At 40.4% G+C, this 17,364-nt stretch overlaps 1 protein-coding gene across 1 annotated transcript in view; it reads right to left on the reverse strand.

Annotated features, from left to right (window-relative positions):
* The window catches only part of LOC136874821 (phenoloxidase-activating factor 2), a 172,261-nt gene that overhangs the window by 13,707 nt on the left and 141,190 nt on the right, over positions 1–17,364 (reverse strand). The window contains exons 3-4 of the mRNA XM_067148498.2: positions 14,292–14,560; positions 6,752–6,915 (exon numbers count right to left, since the gene is read on the reverse strand). Of these exons, the coding sequence (XP_067004599.2) occupies positions 6,752–6,915; positions 14,292–14,560 (433 nt within the window). The remainder of the gene's footprint in view (positions 1–6,751; positions 6,916–14,291; positions 14,561–17,364) is intronic.

Consider the following 17,364-nt stretch of genomic DNA (forward strand, 5'->3'; position numbering starts at 1 on the left):
CCCCCTCCTACTGTTCCTAACCTGTCTCTACAATAAACACTCCAGTTCCATGAGAAAATATCTGCAACTATAAAATTCATGAGGTATATTTTTGGGCTTATGCCATGTAATTAATTATAAAAACACACTCTACGCGTTTCGAAAGGAACCTTGCCTTTCTTCATCAGGAGACACAGAGAAAATGAAACGACGCATAACAGGTTGCTAGGAGAAAGCAACAAGGAACTTGAAATGGTGCCCTAAGATGTAAACGGGACACCATTTTAGCCCCAGATAGAGACAACGAATGGCAACAGTAAAGCATTACTCTCTAATGGTTCTGATAATAGGTAGCCATGATTCACTAAGGTTGAAGCCTGTATCGCGGTTGAAATTATCTGGGTGTTTACGTATTTCAACCGCCTCCCTGATAATTCTTGGGCGATATTGCTTTATACGGGCAAGAACATCCACTTCTTGGAACAAAACATCGTGACCAAGTGTTAAGGCATGATCAGCAACAGCTGATTTATCAGGCTGGTTGAGTCTGATACATCTGGTATGTTCTTTGATGCGAGTACATACCGTTCTTGAAGTCTGCCCAATATAAACCTTGCCACAAGTACAGGGAACTCTGTAGATACCAGGTTGTTGCAATTTAGGCAAATTATCCTTAGTTGGTCTCAGGAGTTGCCTAATCTTAATTGATGTTCCAAAAACAGTTCGTACATGGTACCTACGTAAGATTTTAGCAATACGATCTGTCGTGTTATGTATGTAAGGTAGGTAAACAGTTCCTTTTACATCTTTTTTCTTAACAGACGTCCGATTATGTGTCGATTTAAGAGCCGTTGAGATCAAAGCTCTGCTGTAACCATTGCTCTCAAAGGTGGTTCTCAAGGTGTTAATTTCCTCTTGTAGAGCTGACACTTCATAAATCCTCCTGGCCCTGGTAATCAGAGTTTTAAGGATACAATGTTTCTGGGCAGGGTGATGGTGAGAATCTGCATGGAGATATCTATTGGTGTGTGTAGGCTTATGGTAAACGCTCTGTCCTAAAGATACATCCTCTTTCTTGGTGACGAGAACATCTAAAAATGGTATTTTGCCGTCAGATTCCATTTCCATGGTGAAACAAATGGAAGGGTGCTGGCGATTAAGGTGATCCAGAAAGTGACTAAGATTGTCTTCACCTTCCGTCCATACGACGAATGTATCATCCATATAACGCCACCAGATCTTCGGTTTGCAAGGTGCCGACGACAAAGCTTTCTCTTCGAAGTTTTCCATGAAGAAATTAGAAATGTTTTGTTCCAAGAAGTGGATGTTCTTGCCTGTAATAATAATAATAATATCGTATGGTCTCAGCTACCGTTTGCAGACATTTCGATTTGACGCCATCTGGCTGTCTGCTCGTCAATTTCGACGTTCCGGTTTACTCTGTCTGCCATCTAGCGGACCTAGAGTAAACCGGATCTCTCTTGGGCGTCTATGGCTGAGATTTTAATTAATTTTGTCGGGTAAATACCAAATGTATCACCAGAGATCTTTAACATGCCGACATCGTACGACATGGAGTGTCGACTGGACTTTTTTCCGCCCTTCAAAAATCCGACTACCTCTGCCGGGTTTGAACCCGCTATCTTGGGATCCGGAGGCCGACACTCTACCACGGATCCACAGAGTTCTTGCCTGTATAAAGCAATATCACCCAAGAATTATCAGGGAGGCGGTTGAAATACGTAAACACCCAGATAATTTCAACCGCGATACAGGCTACAACCTTAGTGAATCATGACTACCTATTATCAGAACCATTAGAGAGTAACGCTTTACTGTTGCCATTCATTGTCTCTATCTGGGGCTAAAATGGCGTCCCGTTTACATCTTAGGACACCATTTCAAGTTCCTTGTTGCTTTCTCCTAGCAACCTGTTATGCGTCGTTTCATTTTCTCTGTGTCTCCTGATGAAGAAAGACAAGGTTCCTTTCAAAACGTGTTGAGTGTGTTTTTATAATTAATTACACAGCATAAGCCCAAAAATATACCTGGTGAATAGTTACACGGGCCGTGAAAGTCTAAATGATAATAAAACTATAAAATTATTCAATTCCTATTACAATATCTGGTAAACATACAGTATATCTATCAAGTTAATTCTATTCCTTTCTTTACAACACTTCTACAGTTCAACACTAACAACTATCCTTATTGGGATTCCACCTCCATATACTCTCATCACCACTCCCTAGTCCACCCCGTTTCCCTGAATGTACCTCCCTGTAACTTTTCTAAACAAATGCCCTAACCTGCATATGTACCATTGCGGTTCAAGTGAAGGCCATATGAACATAGACCCCTATCTCCTTCCCACCAATTAGGATCTACAAATCTCACTCCCAGTTTCCCCACATACCCATTCCATATTCTCATTTAAATCCCCAATCACCCTCCAGTCAGTATCCCTCCTACACAGTAACCCACTGATAACAATTTCTGCTTCTTTCAACTTCTCTGCTGCCGTAACCAGATCCCACAGATCCCTAAAAATGTGAGTACCTATTCCTGATTGCCTTATGTTATTGGTAACAATGTGGAATATTACCACCTTCTCATTTACCCTCCTCCCTCCCTTCTACTTTTCCTCAACATCTGCTGTAACCTAGTTCCTGGATAACACTCAATCCTGGTTCCCTTTCCTTCACACACTTTCCCACATACCTGACAATTAAGTCACCCATGACCAGAGCCTCAACCCCACCCATGTCATTATATCCCCTCCTCTCCTGACCTCTTAACTTCTCTGATGTCTGCATAACCCACTTCCTCCACCCTTTTCTCCCTCTCACTACCCTGTTCTACCTCCCCCTCGCTATCCTCTACTCTACGTTTCCCTTTCCTACTGGTCCCTTTCTTCTTGCTCTGCCCCTCCTCTGTAACTTCCCTGATCTCCATCTTTCCTATGATAATAATAATAATAATAATAATAATAATAATAATAATAATAATAATAATAATAATAATAATAATAATAATAATAATAATAATCATAATACTTTCTTATGAGGGACTATGAAAAATCTTCAAAAGACACTCGTGAAGGGTCTGCACGCCACAAGTGTATGGGATTCTTACCCACTGAAAACCACATACCCTTTTCCTATGATGTGTATCATCACCTCGGAACTGCTCTCGCATTACTTCAGGGTGATATCATGCTTGCTTTGTCTTTCAGACTTCTTCTTTCTTCATTTCTCCTTTATGGGCGTTCGTATGCTTCCAAATCCTTCTTTTTCTGATAAAGGACATCCTCCACATACACTGCCACACGATTCCAGGATTCCTGGTTTCGTAGCATCACAGAAATAATGTTATCTGCTGTCAGTTCTCCCCGTTCAGTTTCCACACATCTTCTCTGTATCATCCAATGGCCGCACACAATGAAGGTGTGAAATACATCATCGATGTCATCACAGTATATGCATGCTGCATCAATCTATGCAGGAATTTCCAAAAATATCCATGTCCTGCCAGAAGCTGCATGAGGTAATAGTTGACTTCACCATGAACTCTTTCAACCCAGATATCCAAGCGTGGTATCAGTCGCTTGGTCCATTTACCCTGAGGGTCACTTTCCCATCTGAGTTGCCATCGCCTCATCCATTGACTGAAGGCACGCTTCTTTGCGCATTTCTTTCCCAGCCCTCCTTGGGTACACCAGATTTCTTGTCGCTCCAATGCAAGCAGATCTATTGGGGCTATTGCTGCCACTGTGAGGATTGCAGGTTCAGAAACCGTGCGGTATGCACATGCAATATGTAAAGCTGCTCTCCATTGTACGGCAGCTATCCTTCTCCGATACCAAGCAATTCTCAAGGATTCAGCCCAGATTTCAGAGCCATATAGGAGCACCGACTGAACCGTCAACATGAGAAGGTGTTGTTTACTAGATTTCAGACCTTTAATATTTCCCATCAGTCTACTAAGTGCAGTCATGTATTTTACTGCCTTATCTATCGCTCTCTGAATATGATTCCAGAATGTGAGCTTGGAGTCAAGTGTCACTCCTAGATATTTTGTGCTCGTAGATGTTTCAATCATTAACTCTCCAACAGTCATTGGCACAAGAGTCTCGATCCTTTTCCTTGTCAGAAAAACTATCTCCGTTTTGTGTTCTGCCAGTGTTAATAATAATAATGATAAACTTCGGCAAAGGGTCGAGGAGTTCCAGGAGAAGGCTAGACCAAATGACTGTGACTTTAACAACACCAAAAGTCTCCTTGTTGAGGCTGCCAAAGACATTGCAGAAATTAAGAGAAGCAAAAAGCATGCCTGGTGGAATGGTACCTGCAAATAAGTCCTCCAAGAAAGACTCAATGCGTGGAAACAGTACTACTCTACGAAATCAGAAAATGATTGGGAAACCTACAAAACCCAACATGCCCAAGCAGCTAGGGTGTTCAGAACTGAGAAACGTAAATACGAAAAATCTCTCATTGAAAAGGTGAATACCAAGGAGGGTTCAGAAAAGGTCGCTCAACAGCTGAACAGATCCAAAATCTCAAAACGATCATCAGATATTGTACACTAAGGTCCAAGCAGTATGTGTCTGTCTTTGTGGACTTTAAGAAAGCGTACGACTCCATTGACTGGGAAGTCCTGCTAAACATCTTAAATGAATTTGGAGTTGATTTGAAACTGCTGGCATTAATTAGAGCCACCCTGACCGATACAAAATCCAAGGTGAAGTTCCACGGATGTCTCTCGCATTCCTTTGACATCAAAACAGGAGTCCGACAAGGTGATGGGCTATCCCCGATACTCTTCAACTGTGTTCTTGAAAAGATCATCAGAACCTGGCAGGTGAGATTACAGGAAACCAACTACAGTCCATTGAGAATAGGAACCAAATCCAAGGGGATCGCAACAGACTGCTTAGCATTTGCCGATGATATTGCTGTTCTCTCAAATGACATAGAAACCACTAGAGCTCAAGTTGAAATTTTAAAGGAAATTGCCGAACAAACTGGTTTGCAGATATCGTTTGAGAAAACAGAAGTAATGACTAACATCAAAGAGGCTCCACCAAAACTCCATACAAAATACGGTGACATCACCCAAGTAGACAAATTCAAATACCTGGGTGAGATCATCATGAAAAATGGACTGGACAAAGAAGCACTTCAGGAGTGAGTATGCAAATTGGAAATAGCCTACCAAACATCCTGCACAATCTACAACAAAAAATGCCTTTCCCAAAACACCAAGATACGTCACTATGAAACAGTTCTGAAGCCAGTAGTTCTATATGCAGCCGAAACCCTGTCTCTAAATGCCAACAAAGGACTCCTTGAAGAACTGGAGAAAAGAGAACGCAAAATTGTGAGAGGAATCTTGGGATCAAAGTACAGAAATGGAATCCATCAAAAGAGATCTAACAAGGAAGTCTACAGCAAAATAGAGAAAATTACCAACACAATCAGAAAAAGATGGGCACGATTTTACTGTCATCTGAAAAGAATGGATGGAAGAAAGTTAACTAAAGAAATCTTTCACTTTTTTTATTCAAACCCCAAAACCACAATTCCCTGGTTTAGAAATACCAAAGAAGACCTCCAAATGCTACATATCTCAGCTGAAGACACCCTTAACAGAGATCTCTTCCGCAAGAAAATGTTGACGAACAGGCTAAACCAAGACGAGCAACCGAAGGGAAGACACGGTGCCTCTTGGACAGAAGAGCGTAAGCAGGCTTACTCAGAAAGAATGAGGGAAATTTGGGCTCTAAAGAAGGCCAAGTTCAGTGTCAAATGCAACAAGACTTAACGTGGTCCTTGATGGCCCCAGCGAATGATATATATATATATATATATAATAACAAGAATAACAATAATAATAATAATAATAATAATAATAATAATAATAATAATTGTATGGCCTCCGTTACCATGTGCAGACATTTTAATATGATGCCATCTGGCTGTCTGCTCATCGATTTTGACGTTCCATTTTACTATAGGCCTACCAATATGGCAGAGTAAACCGAAACTTTCTTGGGTGCCTATGGCTGAGTTTTAATTAATTTTGTCAGGTAAACACCAAATGTGTCACCAGAGATCTTTTACATGCTGACTATGACATGGAAGTGTTGAATGGACTTTTTTACCTCCCTTCAAAAATCCGACTTCCTCTGCCGGGTTTGAACTATTTGTCTTGGGATCTGGAGGCCAACACATTACCACTGATCCACAGAGGCAGTGGTCTAATCTACCTGCAGTGAATCATACTGATTTCTCACCGATACCTCTCCTGAGGAAAACCCTTAGCTCTCATTTTCCTTGGCCTTAAAACATCAACTAAACTGACTTTCACAACTTCTCCCCTTCCTTCCCTTCCCTCTTGCTTACCTGTACATTGATTGAGGAAGATCTATTTTCATTCCTATCCCCTGTTACAGGTCCAATTATCTCCCTTCTTAAATCATTCATTCCAGATTACCTATTTTTTGCTCGCTGGAGCTACCGTAGCTCATTTTGGAATTTGGTTGAGAGTTTAAGACTGGATGTACTTACTAACACCAAAGTGGAATTATATGGAGATTTGAACCTCGGCCATCCAGACTGAAAGCCAGTAACTAAGTCACAGAGCTATCGTGACCTTCCTCCCACATTCAGTTGAATAAATATCTGTGGACTATCTGTGTACATAAAGAACCTTTTCTTAATATAGCATGGACTAACATGCATTCCTAGAGAATACCACTTCAACTCACTTTGCATGTATCCTTCTCTCCCTCTCCTCCAGCACATATGAAACTCTTGTTCAGTCGGAAGAAGATCCCAAGTCGTGTGGTGCGAAGGCTGGACTGGCAGGTACTAGATTCAACAATTGGTAAGTCAACTTTCCTCAAAGTTGTTTGGACTTTACCTTCTCTGCCTAAAAAACATAAAATACAATATTGTTATAACATTTTCAACATGAAAATTATAAAAGCACACAGTGATTTCAGTGATACATTTAGAAATTTAGCTGAAACTCAGACTCAAATCCAAAACTTCCCGCTCTCCTGCTTTTCCAGAAGGATGGTCTTCATGCGAGAAAACAACTCTTAGAGCTCCTTACTACTGCCTGATTTTGCTGTTGTCGATGACGACAATCATGATGTTTGTACTGTTCATTGTTATTTTTGCCTTTTCAGGTAATTTCTTTTTTTTTTTTTTTTTTTGCTAGTTGCTTTACGTTGCAAGTGGCCGTGGCCTTAATTTAGGTACAGCCCCAGCATTTGCCTGGTGTGAAAATGGGAAACCACAGAAAACCATCTTCAGGGCTGCCGACAGTGGGGTTCGAACCTACTATCTCCCGAATACTGGATACTGGCTGCACTTAAGCGACTGCAGCTATCAAGCTCGGTACATCTGGGATTGCAGGATAGTATCTTTTTTTGCTCCTTAAGAAATAATTTAAAATGTTTTAGACTATAGGTGTAGTTGACATGTTTCCTGCATGACTTTTTGTAGTGTCATAAAATTGCTTATTTAAGTCTTCAGTGCCTCTTGTACTTTTAGTGTCCAAAATATCTTGTTCTTCCTGGCCTCTTTCCCAATTTACAGTATTATTGGGGCCAGCACGTGATGTGCCTTCCTGGGGCCAACCATACGAAGAGGCATGTATTTACTTTTGTGTGTTTCTGTGATGGCTGGTAATGGGCTGTTTTATATGTAAATGAAGAGATGGTCATTAAGACAAACAAAATCACCCAGTCCCTGAGCCAGAGGAATTAACCATATGCAGTTAAAATCTTCAGCCCAGTTATGAATCAAACCCAGGGACATTGACCATTTAGCCAAGGAGCCAGACTAATACCTAAAAATGTATATTTCAGTTCCTTTTAAGATTCCTTTAATGTTCAATTTTAAAATATGTTAAATACCTGTAGTATAAGAAACTCAATTCAGACTTCTTCGTGTGTGTGCTGTCAACACTGGTTTGAATGCAAGATTCGGCCTTGAGGCCAGCAATTGTAGGTGCGGATGTTGCGCTCTGTCTACACTTGATTGGTGGATATACAGTCATCTTGTAAGATAAACACCACCAAGCACATGGTTACAGGATCAATTATGTCAACTCCTACACAGTGGCTCCCTATCCCTCCACTTCATTTGGTGTGATGCAAGACTCTGTTGAGAGAATATCTCAAGATCCGGACCAACAAAGAACTTCCTATTCATGGTGACATTAAGAATTTCTACATGTACACCTACCTATTTGTACGGTGCAAAGTCTTATATCTAACAAATTAAATCTGGCTGAGAGATGGTCTCATAAATGGAAATTGTTTCCCCCTCCAGTGAGTTCAGAAATATCATGCATAACCGAGAAGGTGCCTGGGTTTCTTCAGCCCAGAAAGATCTGGTTGATACTGAATCAAATTCGGAACAACCACTGTGTGTGTATATGAGGACCTAGTGTACAAATGGAGACTTTCACCATGTTATGTCTGTGGCGCTGAAAGGCATTTGAAGAATTAAGGTACTGGCAGAAGAAAGAGAAGGACAACAAAGGGTGTGAGATAATGGAAGACTCTCAGGCCTCACAAAACCTAATGCCGCTGGGGTCGAAACAGAACAAAAGTTGACTCAGGGAGGTCAGATGGTAATATTAAAAGTGAGTAGCTTGACACAAGTGGAAAAGATGTCAGACTCAGTTGGGAATCCGTGGTTGCCAACCCACGCTCCAAAATTGAGGGCCCAAGGGGTTTACCCCTTTCAGTCGCTGTGAATATATTCTACCACTGCCACGACCTACAGGGAAACAGAAAAAAATGTTAGTTTATCAAAGGGGGAGGATAACCTAGATAACCGTCCCATCTTAAAAGTAATCAGAAGAGGAAAAACTTCGCACTCATACATTTTCTCCCCTGCATTGAAAAGCTCAGAATCTTGGAAATAGTTTTGGGCTTAGAAGATGAGAGTGAGTACAGCTTCTTGGGTTGTTCCCCCTTCTAGTATCCTCTTATGACATGCAGGGGTTCATCCTTTGACTCCACCCATGGGGAGATAAAGAGTTCTGATAAATCGAAAGAAAAAGGAGTGTGTCCACAAAAGAATGGTAAAGTTCATGAATTGTGAAAAAAAAGAAAGACATTCTAGACTTCATAAATATCTGGTCCAATTATTTTTTTTTTCTAGCTGCTTTACGTCGCGCCAACACGGATAGGTCTTATGGCGACGATGGGTTAGGAAAGTCCTAGAAGTTGGAAGGAAGTGTCTGTGGCCTTAATTAAGGTACATCCATAGCATTTGCCTGGTGTGAAAATGTAAAACCATGAAAAACCATCTTCAGGGCTGCCGACAGTGGGATTTTAACCCACTATCTCCTGGATGCAAGCTACCAGCCGTGCACCCCTAACCATACAGCCAACTCGCCCGGTCTCTAAATCTAATAATTAAATTTAACTCTAAACATTAAATCTAATTATTATTATTATTATTATTATTAGCCAGCCCTGTGGTGAAGCGGTAGTGTTTCTGTCTCTTATCTAAGGCCCTGAGTTTGTTTTCTGGCCAGTTCAAGAATTTTAATTCTAGACTGAGGAGTAGAATGGGGTTCAACTGATATGGATTTTCTCAAGCTCTTAGTTACATGAAGAAAGCACACAGTGAGAAGATGACACTACTGACCTAGTAGTATACATAGACAAACACTGGTTGCATTGGTTACAATGGTGTCTGGAAATTGATGATGCTAATTTCAGACAGACCCCAATCCAAGAACATATCCATGTTAAAAAGGGAGATGTCGGACCATTTGAAGATTGAAGATATTAGCAAAGGTAAGGGAGGGGCAATGAAGGGGTTGGAATTGAAATACTCACCAGGTCTTGAGGAACTATTACCTTTAAGGACAGAGAGAACATGTATTGACCAAGGAAGGTAAGATAGGAATGGTAAGCTGAGGAGCCCAGCACAAGCAAGGGGTGGCAATATCAGACTCGACTAGATGTCCCATGAGAGCTCCTGGAGCCTCTTACTACAGGTGTGGGATGAAAGTGAGGAGATTATTATTATTATTATTATTATTATTATTATTATTATTATTATTATTATTATTATTATTATTATTATTATTATTATTATTATTTTACAAGCGAATGGACCACTAAGGATCACGCTACAACTTCATTTCTTTCTCTTCGTGCGGAGTTTTCTCTGTGTCCAATACTCCTTCATGCGTTCGCTGGCCTGCTTCCGCTGTTCATCTGTCCAGGCTCTTCCGGTCTTCCTAGTTCTTCCTGCGGCTTGAACACCTTCCACATTCTTCAGTCTGTTCCTAAATGTATTCCTTTCTAACAGCTGGTCTTCCAAGATGCTTAACCTTTCCATATCCTTCTTCGTTTCCTTAATCCATGCTGTAGTGGTCTTTCTTCTCCAGAAGTAATCAAATATCTGTTTGGTAAGTCTGTTTGCGTTCATTCTGTATAGATGTCCAAGAAACGCCAGCCTCCTTTTCTTCATCGTCTCAGATTCTTTCCACCTTCTGGTAAACTTCTTTGTTACTCCGAAGTTTCCATCCGCTTTCAGTTTGGACAGCTCCCATAATGTTTCTGAGGATTCTTCTTTCCAGGACCTCCAGCTTCTCCAGCTTGTAGTTCATGGACAAGCATTCACTGGCATGCAGGCATTCTGTTTTGACCATGGTGCTGTAATGTTTTAATTTGGAAATCCAGGATAAGTACTTCTTATTGTAGATGTTTTTTGTCAAGCCATATGCTCTCTCCATTTTTGAGATGCGATCTTTCACTGCAGCTTTTTCTAGTCCATTCTCCTGTATCATCTCACGAAGGTACTTGAACTTCTTGACCCTTCCTATCCATCCTATCTCTGTTTCCAGGAATTTTGGTCCATCTTTGATGTTCGTCGTGAATTTGGTCTTTTCTGCTGAGATCGTAAGTCCTGTTTGGCTGGGGATTCTTTCCAAGAGGTTAATCTGCATGGTTGCGACCTCTGGACTTTCTGATAGTATAGCAAAGTCGTCAGCAAAAGCCAAACAGTTGACTTTAATCCCACCTGATTTTCTCCCTAGACAGATCAGGATTATTCCTTGATGTTCAAGTTCTGAGTTCCATATTCTCACTATCTTTTCTAGGACACAGTTGAATAGGAGTGGGGATAGTCCATCCCCTTGCCTCACACCTGTCTTGATTTCAAATGATTGTGAGAGATGCCAGAAAAATTTTACCTTGGAGGTTGTGTCTGTTAGGGTCTCTCTGATTATATTTACCAGTTGGGTTTTGACTCCAAATTCCCTAATGATCTTATCCAAAGTCTCTCTGTCCACCGAATCGAAGGCTTTTTTGAAATCTATAAACGACACCACAATTTTCTTACTACTAAACATTCTGTGGCGGAGTATTGACTTCAGGTTGAATATTTGTTCGAAACAGGAGCGGCCTTTCCTGAACCCTGCTTGGTATTCCCCTAGTTGTTGGCCCAGATTCGCTTCTATTCTATTAAGAAGCAGTTTTGAGAGAATTTTATAGGCGATCGGGAGGAGGGACACGCCCCTATAGTTGTTGACATCCTGCTTGTCCCCTTTCTTATGCAGCGGATGGATAAGTGCTGTTTTCCATTCTTCTGGGATTGTCTCCTTCTCCCAGATTTCCTTGATGATTTGGTGAAGATCATCTAAGATTTCCAGTTCTGCCCATTTCAACATTTCTCCCATTATTGAGTCCTCTCCACTTGCCCTGTTGTTTTTGAGGTTTTCAAGAGCTTCCTTGACTTCTTCCTTTGTTGGTGGTTTGTCATCTTCTGAGTTCTCTGGTATGTCTGGAAATTCTAGTTTAGAGGTTGGGGAAGGACAATTCAAGAGAGTGTGGAAGTATCTGGCTAATATCTCACACTTTTCTTGGTTGTGCAGTCCAATTTTACCCTGTTCGTTTCTGAAGCTCAAACTTGGCGGTTGGTATCCTTTAAGTTTTCTCTTGAAGGTCTGATAAAAGTCTCTGGAATTGTTGTTGACAAATTCAGTCTGGATCTCTTCCAGTTGAGCTCTTTCAAATGATCGTTTAGTCCTTCGAAATACCCTGGATGTTTCTTTCCTCTGTTGCCTGAATTGTTCCATGTTTTCCTTTTCTCTGGAGCATTTCCATTTTCTCCATTTCTTGGACCTCTCCCTGAGAGCTTCATCGCATTCTTCATTCCACCATATTTCTCTTTTCTTCCTAGCCTGTCCGAGTGTTTTCTTTGCGGCTTCATTGATTCCCGTGCATAGTTCTCGCCAGTTCCCCTTTCTGCTGGTCCGGATTTTGTCACTGAAGTTTCTAATGATGTCTTCAGTGATGTTCATTTTTTTTGTGTTGTATCTCATTATTTTAGGTGGGTCTATCTTTTGTCCTATTGAGAGAAAACGGATTTTTAATTCTGGAAAGATAGTGGTCTGAATCGAATTCACCGTTCCTAATCACTTTGACGTTCATCGCCTCCTTTGAGTTTTTCCTTGTTATCACTACGTGATCCAATTGGAATTCCCCTAGTTCGGGATTCAGAGATACCCATGTCTTCGATTTTCTCGGGAGTTTCTTGAGGTGTGTTGACATAAGTTTCAACAGAAAAGCTTTGCAGAGTCCAGTGAGCCTTTCCCCATTCTTGTTTTTCCTCTTATGTGCTGGATATTCCCCTACAATGTCTCTGTACTTTCGTTCCTTCCCAATCTGTGCATTGAAGTCTCCCAACAGGATTTTTACATTGCTCTTGGGTATCCGGGTGATTTCAGTTTCCAGAAGATCCCAGAATTCATCAACTTTCTGTGGGTTCTTCTTGTTGTCTTCGTTGATCGGGGCGTGACAGTTGATGAGAGTGTACCTCTTATTCTTGCATTTAATAGTTAGTAGAGACAATCTTTTAGATTTTGATGTGAAGTCTGTGACATTGTTTACTACCTTCTTGTTTATGTAGAAGCAGGTTCCGAGCAGAGGCATGTTGGTGGGTGTTCTAATCGCCGACTTTCCTCTGAATATTCTGTATTGGTTGATGTCTATGATGTTTTCTTCCAGGAATCTTGTCTCTTGTACAGCTAGGATCTGGATTTGATTTTTTTCCAAAAGCTTTTCTAGTTCTTTTTGTTTTCCGACTCTGGTAAGTGAGTTGATGTTTATTGTTCCAATGAAATAGTTCTTGAATTTGAGTTTGGAAGGTGATTCAAGACGCTCAGACTCGTCTTTCTCGCAGATGTTGGGACTCCCCAGAATCCTAGATCCCATTGCATTGCATAGTGCAATGGTGGATTTCTCTGCCAAGCTGTCACCTGGGGTAGTGCTTTCTTTCAGCGACATTTCCATCTTGCGAATGAAGTTGTGATTTGTGAAGGAAGGAATTGGCTTCCAAAGTAAGATCAGATTGTTAGTCCAAAATGATTATTTTATCATGGTTACTTCACTAAGTTCATCCGCTCTCATTGCCGTTGGGAGTTAAGATTCCTCTTACGCCTTTGAGACCGTTGACCGAGCACCTTGCAGCCGCCCCTAACATGGGAGACAAACGCTGCTGATAAATAGTGTACTCATACTATTCCCTGAGTACTGGGCTGTCTCTTCCGCAATCTCCATCGTTCCGAAGTTCAACTTCCCCGCTTTAGATTTCGTTGAGGTCTTCCCCCGTAACCCTGAGCTGGGACCCTTACCAGATGATACACACCGGGTCAGTGTGCTCTGGGACTCGCACAGGCAGGGGCGCCACTCCCTGGATAGGGCTGCCTCTGAAGAGGGTCCCTACTTGTTATTATTATTATTATTATTATTATTATTATTATTACAAATGGCTGTTACAGCAAGAAGCAGCTCTTATAGGGCAGATCCTCCAACGAGGGTAGGTGGCACCTGCCATGCATAGAAAACTGTGTGTTGCTGTGGTGGAGGATAGTTTTGTATGTGGTGTGTGAGTTGCAGGAATGTTTGGGACAGCACAAATACCCAGTCCCTGAGATAAAGGAATTAACTTTTTAAGATTAAAATCCCTAGACCCAGTCAGGAATCAAACCCAGAGCTTGTAGGACGAAAGGCCAAGACATAGACCACTCAGCCAGGAAGCCAAACAGTGAGGAAAGTGGCACAAATTGAAGTAATGCCAGGATCAGCTAGGGACCACCCCTGGTTACAGTGCCAACTCCCAAACAGACAGGTACTGAGGAAGGAGAATGCCTCCTAAGAAGGAAAATTGAAGTATTCTCTCTCCATTGATATTTTGTTGTAGAGGTTCATTCCCAATAACTTGATAATTTCCTACTGGAACTTAAGACTTTAACATATCACTCACCAAATGCATCCCGTCCCCATCCTGTCGCCAAACATCTCTGTCGATCGAAGAGAGCTCCTGGTTCAGGTAAACACACTATTCCAACGTTGATCGCTTCTTGAAACGGAGACTCAAGTTCAAGCAATGCCATGTCATTAAAGAGAGAGCCCTTGGTAAAATTAGGGTGTAGGATGATTCTGGATACTCCTCTGTCTTGATGTCCTATTGGCTCATCAAAACTTGTGGTGTTCCATTCACCAGCTCGAACTATCAGGTCCTCAGCTAAAATTCTGAAAAATTCAAAATAAAATTATTGCTGATATAGTAATTTTCCTCTTTATAGATTAATAAATAATATACACCATTAATTGTTCCAAAACAAGAAGTTTATTATCGGACATGATTAATGATTAAGTTCTGTTTTACCATAGACATCCACTCCACTAATCCTACAAGGATGGAACTGATGACAATTACTGTTTTAAGAGATAAGAAAGCAAGGTCATCAGTTCCTCATATTCTACATTGATAGGTGATGGTGATTATTTCTGTTTTAAGGATGTACTGTGGGTGATTTTTACCACCTCCATCAAGAGGTATAGATCAGGTTAGGTTCTGAAGTTGCCAACCCACACTCCCAATTTGAAAGTCCCTGAAGGTTGCACCTTTTAGTCCCCTATAACAACAGGCAGGGGATACCATCGATGTATTCTCCGCCTTCTTCCATAGGAGGAATGGCTAGCTATGCAGGTCTCTTTTTTGTTGAGCTGTCTATCATCACTGTTATGAACACAGAATTATATCTGTAATGCACTTCTTAAGGTATAAAGAGAAACCGAGGTCCAACACTCTGAAGAGTGAAGGCATCGATAAAAGAAAGGGAAGGTCACAAAGAGCATGAAAATGAGACTTGCTAGGTATCATAAATCTAATATGTTCCCCCCACCCACAGGGGGTCCATATATCAGTTAATAGAATGGTTGAATAATATGTGACATCATGATAAGTACTTGGTAAAATTTGCCCTTCAGGGAATAATAAACATGCCTAACCGAAAGATGGATAAACAAAGAAATGAGTGAAGTTCATTTGTGTAAAAGAAACTGAACTGACAGTATTATTGAGGTTAGTGAAAAATGGCTAGTGAGTAAGTTCTAAACTGATAGGGGCCAAAGATCTTCTTAGGTCGACGCCCCAAATAAATAGCTTTTTTTTTTTTAAGTTGTAAACTGTGTAAATGTATAAAGTGTTTGAAAATCTAAGAGTTCCTAATTTGTTAGCAACATTACTGCAGATCTAAATTTATGGCTTCATTTTTGTTGTCAGTGTAATTTGTTCTGTATATTACATGCTTAATGACTGAATACATTCCATGCTACTCTTTTGTCAGAGGTGACAAAATAACAGAAATGACAATGATAAATAATAATGGCGTGTGGCCTCCAGAGAGACCTAGTGCAGGTCTTTCGAATGGACACCATATAGGTGATCTGCACCTCTGTGAGGATGGGGTCCTACCCAAGATTAATTTTAATGTTTAAAGACGACAAAATTTAATGCTCTCGGCTTTGGTCTATTTAGATGATCTCATTACCAGGTGTTATTTCTAACTGTTTCCAATCCTTTTTTAACATTTAATTGTATCCTAGAAAAAGTGTGCATTTTATATAATTCTATTTATAGAACGTATGCTCAGTATGAACAAAAATCTGTATTACCGTAACATACTAATTTTGTAAAATACTGTCCCTAACATGACCAACAGCTCATGGGATCTTCGAAACAATAAAATAAATAAATAAATAAATAAATAAATAAATAAATAAATAAATAAATAAATAAATAAATAAATAAATAAATAAATAAATAAATAAATAAACCTAACCTTTTTTTAAAATTGGAATTGACAAACCTCATATCTCTCTCAATGGATCAACAATATTTTCTTTGTGGAAAATTCTAAATTCCCATAGAGGGAATTAGATATTTTTCACCAATAGAGCATGTCAAATGAAATATTTTCTTTCTCAAGGAAAATATTACACACAACCAGGAGTGGCCATGGGATCACCATTATTGCCATTGTTTGCCAATATTTATATGGATTATACAGATAAGTAAATTTTCAGCAAGTTCCCAAATTCAAATTTACTGTATTGGTATTGATATGTGGATGATATTATTATTCTCCGGTCAGGAACTTGAAGTCAACTATAATCTTTAGACAGCATCGAGCAAATAAATTCAAAAATCAAATTTACTTCAGAATTTGGAGGTAATAGGTTGAATTTCCTTGACCTCACAATTTCATTAGTTAATGGCAAGCATGGATTTTCAATTTTAGGGAAAGCAACTGATAGTGAAACTGTCATCCACAGCTCTTCTAATCATCCTAAAGCTCATGAACATGCTGCATTGATCAGTATGATCAGTCAAGTGTTAATCATTCCAGTGACAGACAGTACTCTGATATGAGAAACATGTACAGTATTAATTTTTAATTTCATGTGGCTATTACTAGCCGAGTGCAACCCTTGTAAGGCAGACCCTCCGATGAGGGTGGGATGCATCTGCCATGTGTAGTTAACTGCTTGTTATTGTGGTGGAGGGTTGTGTTATGTGTGGTGTGTGAGTTGCAGGGATGTTGGGGACAGCACAAACACCCAGCCCCCGGGCCATTGGAATTAACCAATGAAGGTTAAAATCCCCGACCCTGCCAGGAATCGAACCCAGGACCCTCTGAACCGAAGGCCAGTACGCTGACCATTCTGCCAACGAGTCGGACATGTACAGTATAATTAAAGAGATAAAGGTAAGTAATAGCTACTGTGAACAACAATTAGTACATATAATGATGATGATGATGATGATGATGATGATGATGATTGTTGTTTAAAGGGGCCTAACATCTAGGTCATCAGCCCCTAATGCTACGAAATGAGACGAAATGTAATGACAATTTCACAGTCCAAAATCCTCCACTGACCAGAATTCAAAATGTGAGGATGAAGAATAGTTACAGTTATGGAAACCAACATGAAGAAGGAGATTTGGTAATAGATTTTTGTAGAAGGAATGGATTAATTGTTGGCAA

This window comes from Anabrus simplex, chromosome 5 (assembly GCF_040414725.1).
Source record: "Anabrus simplex isolate iqAnaSimp1 chromosome 5, ASM4041472v1, whole genome shotgun sequence".
NCBI classification, from domain to species: Eukaryota; Metazoa; Arthropoda; class Insecta; order Orthoptera; family Tettigoniidae; genus Anabrus; species Anabrus simplex.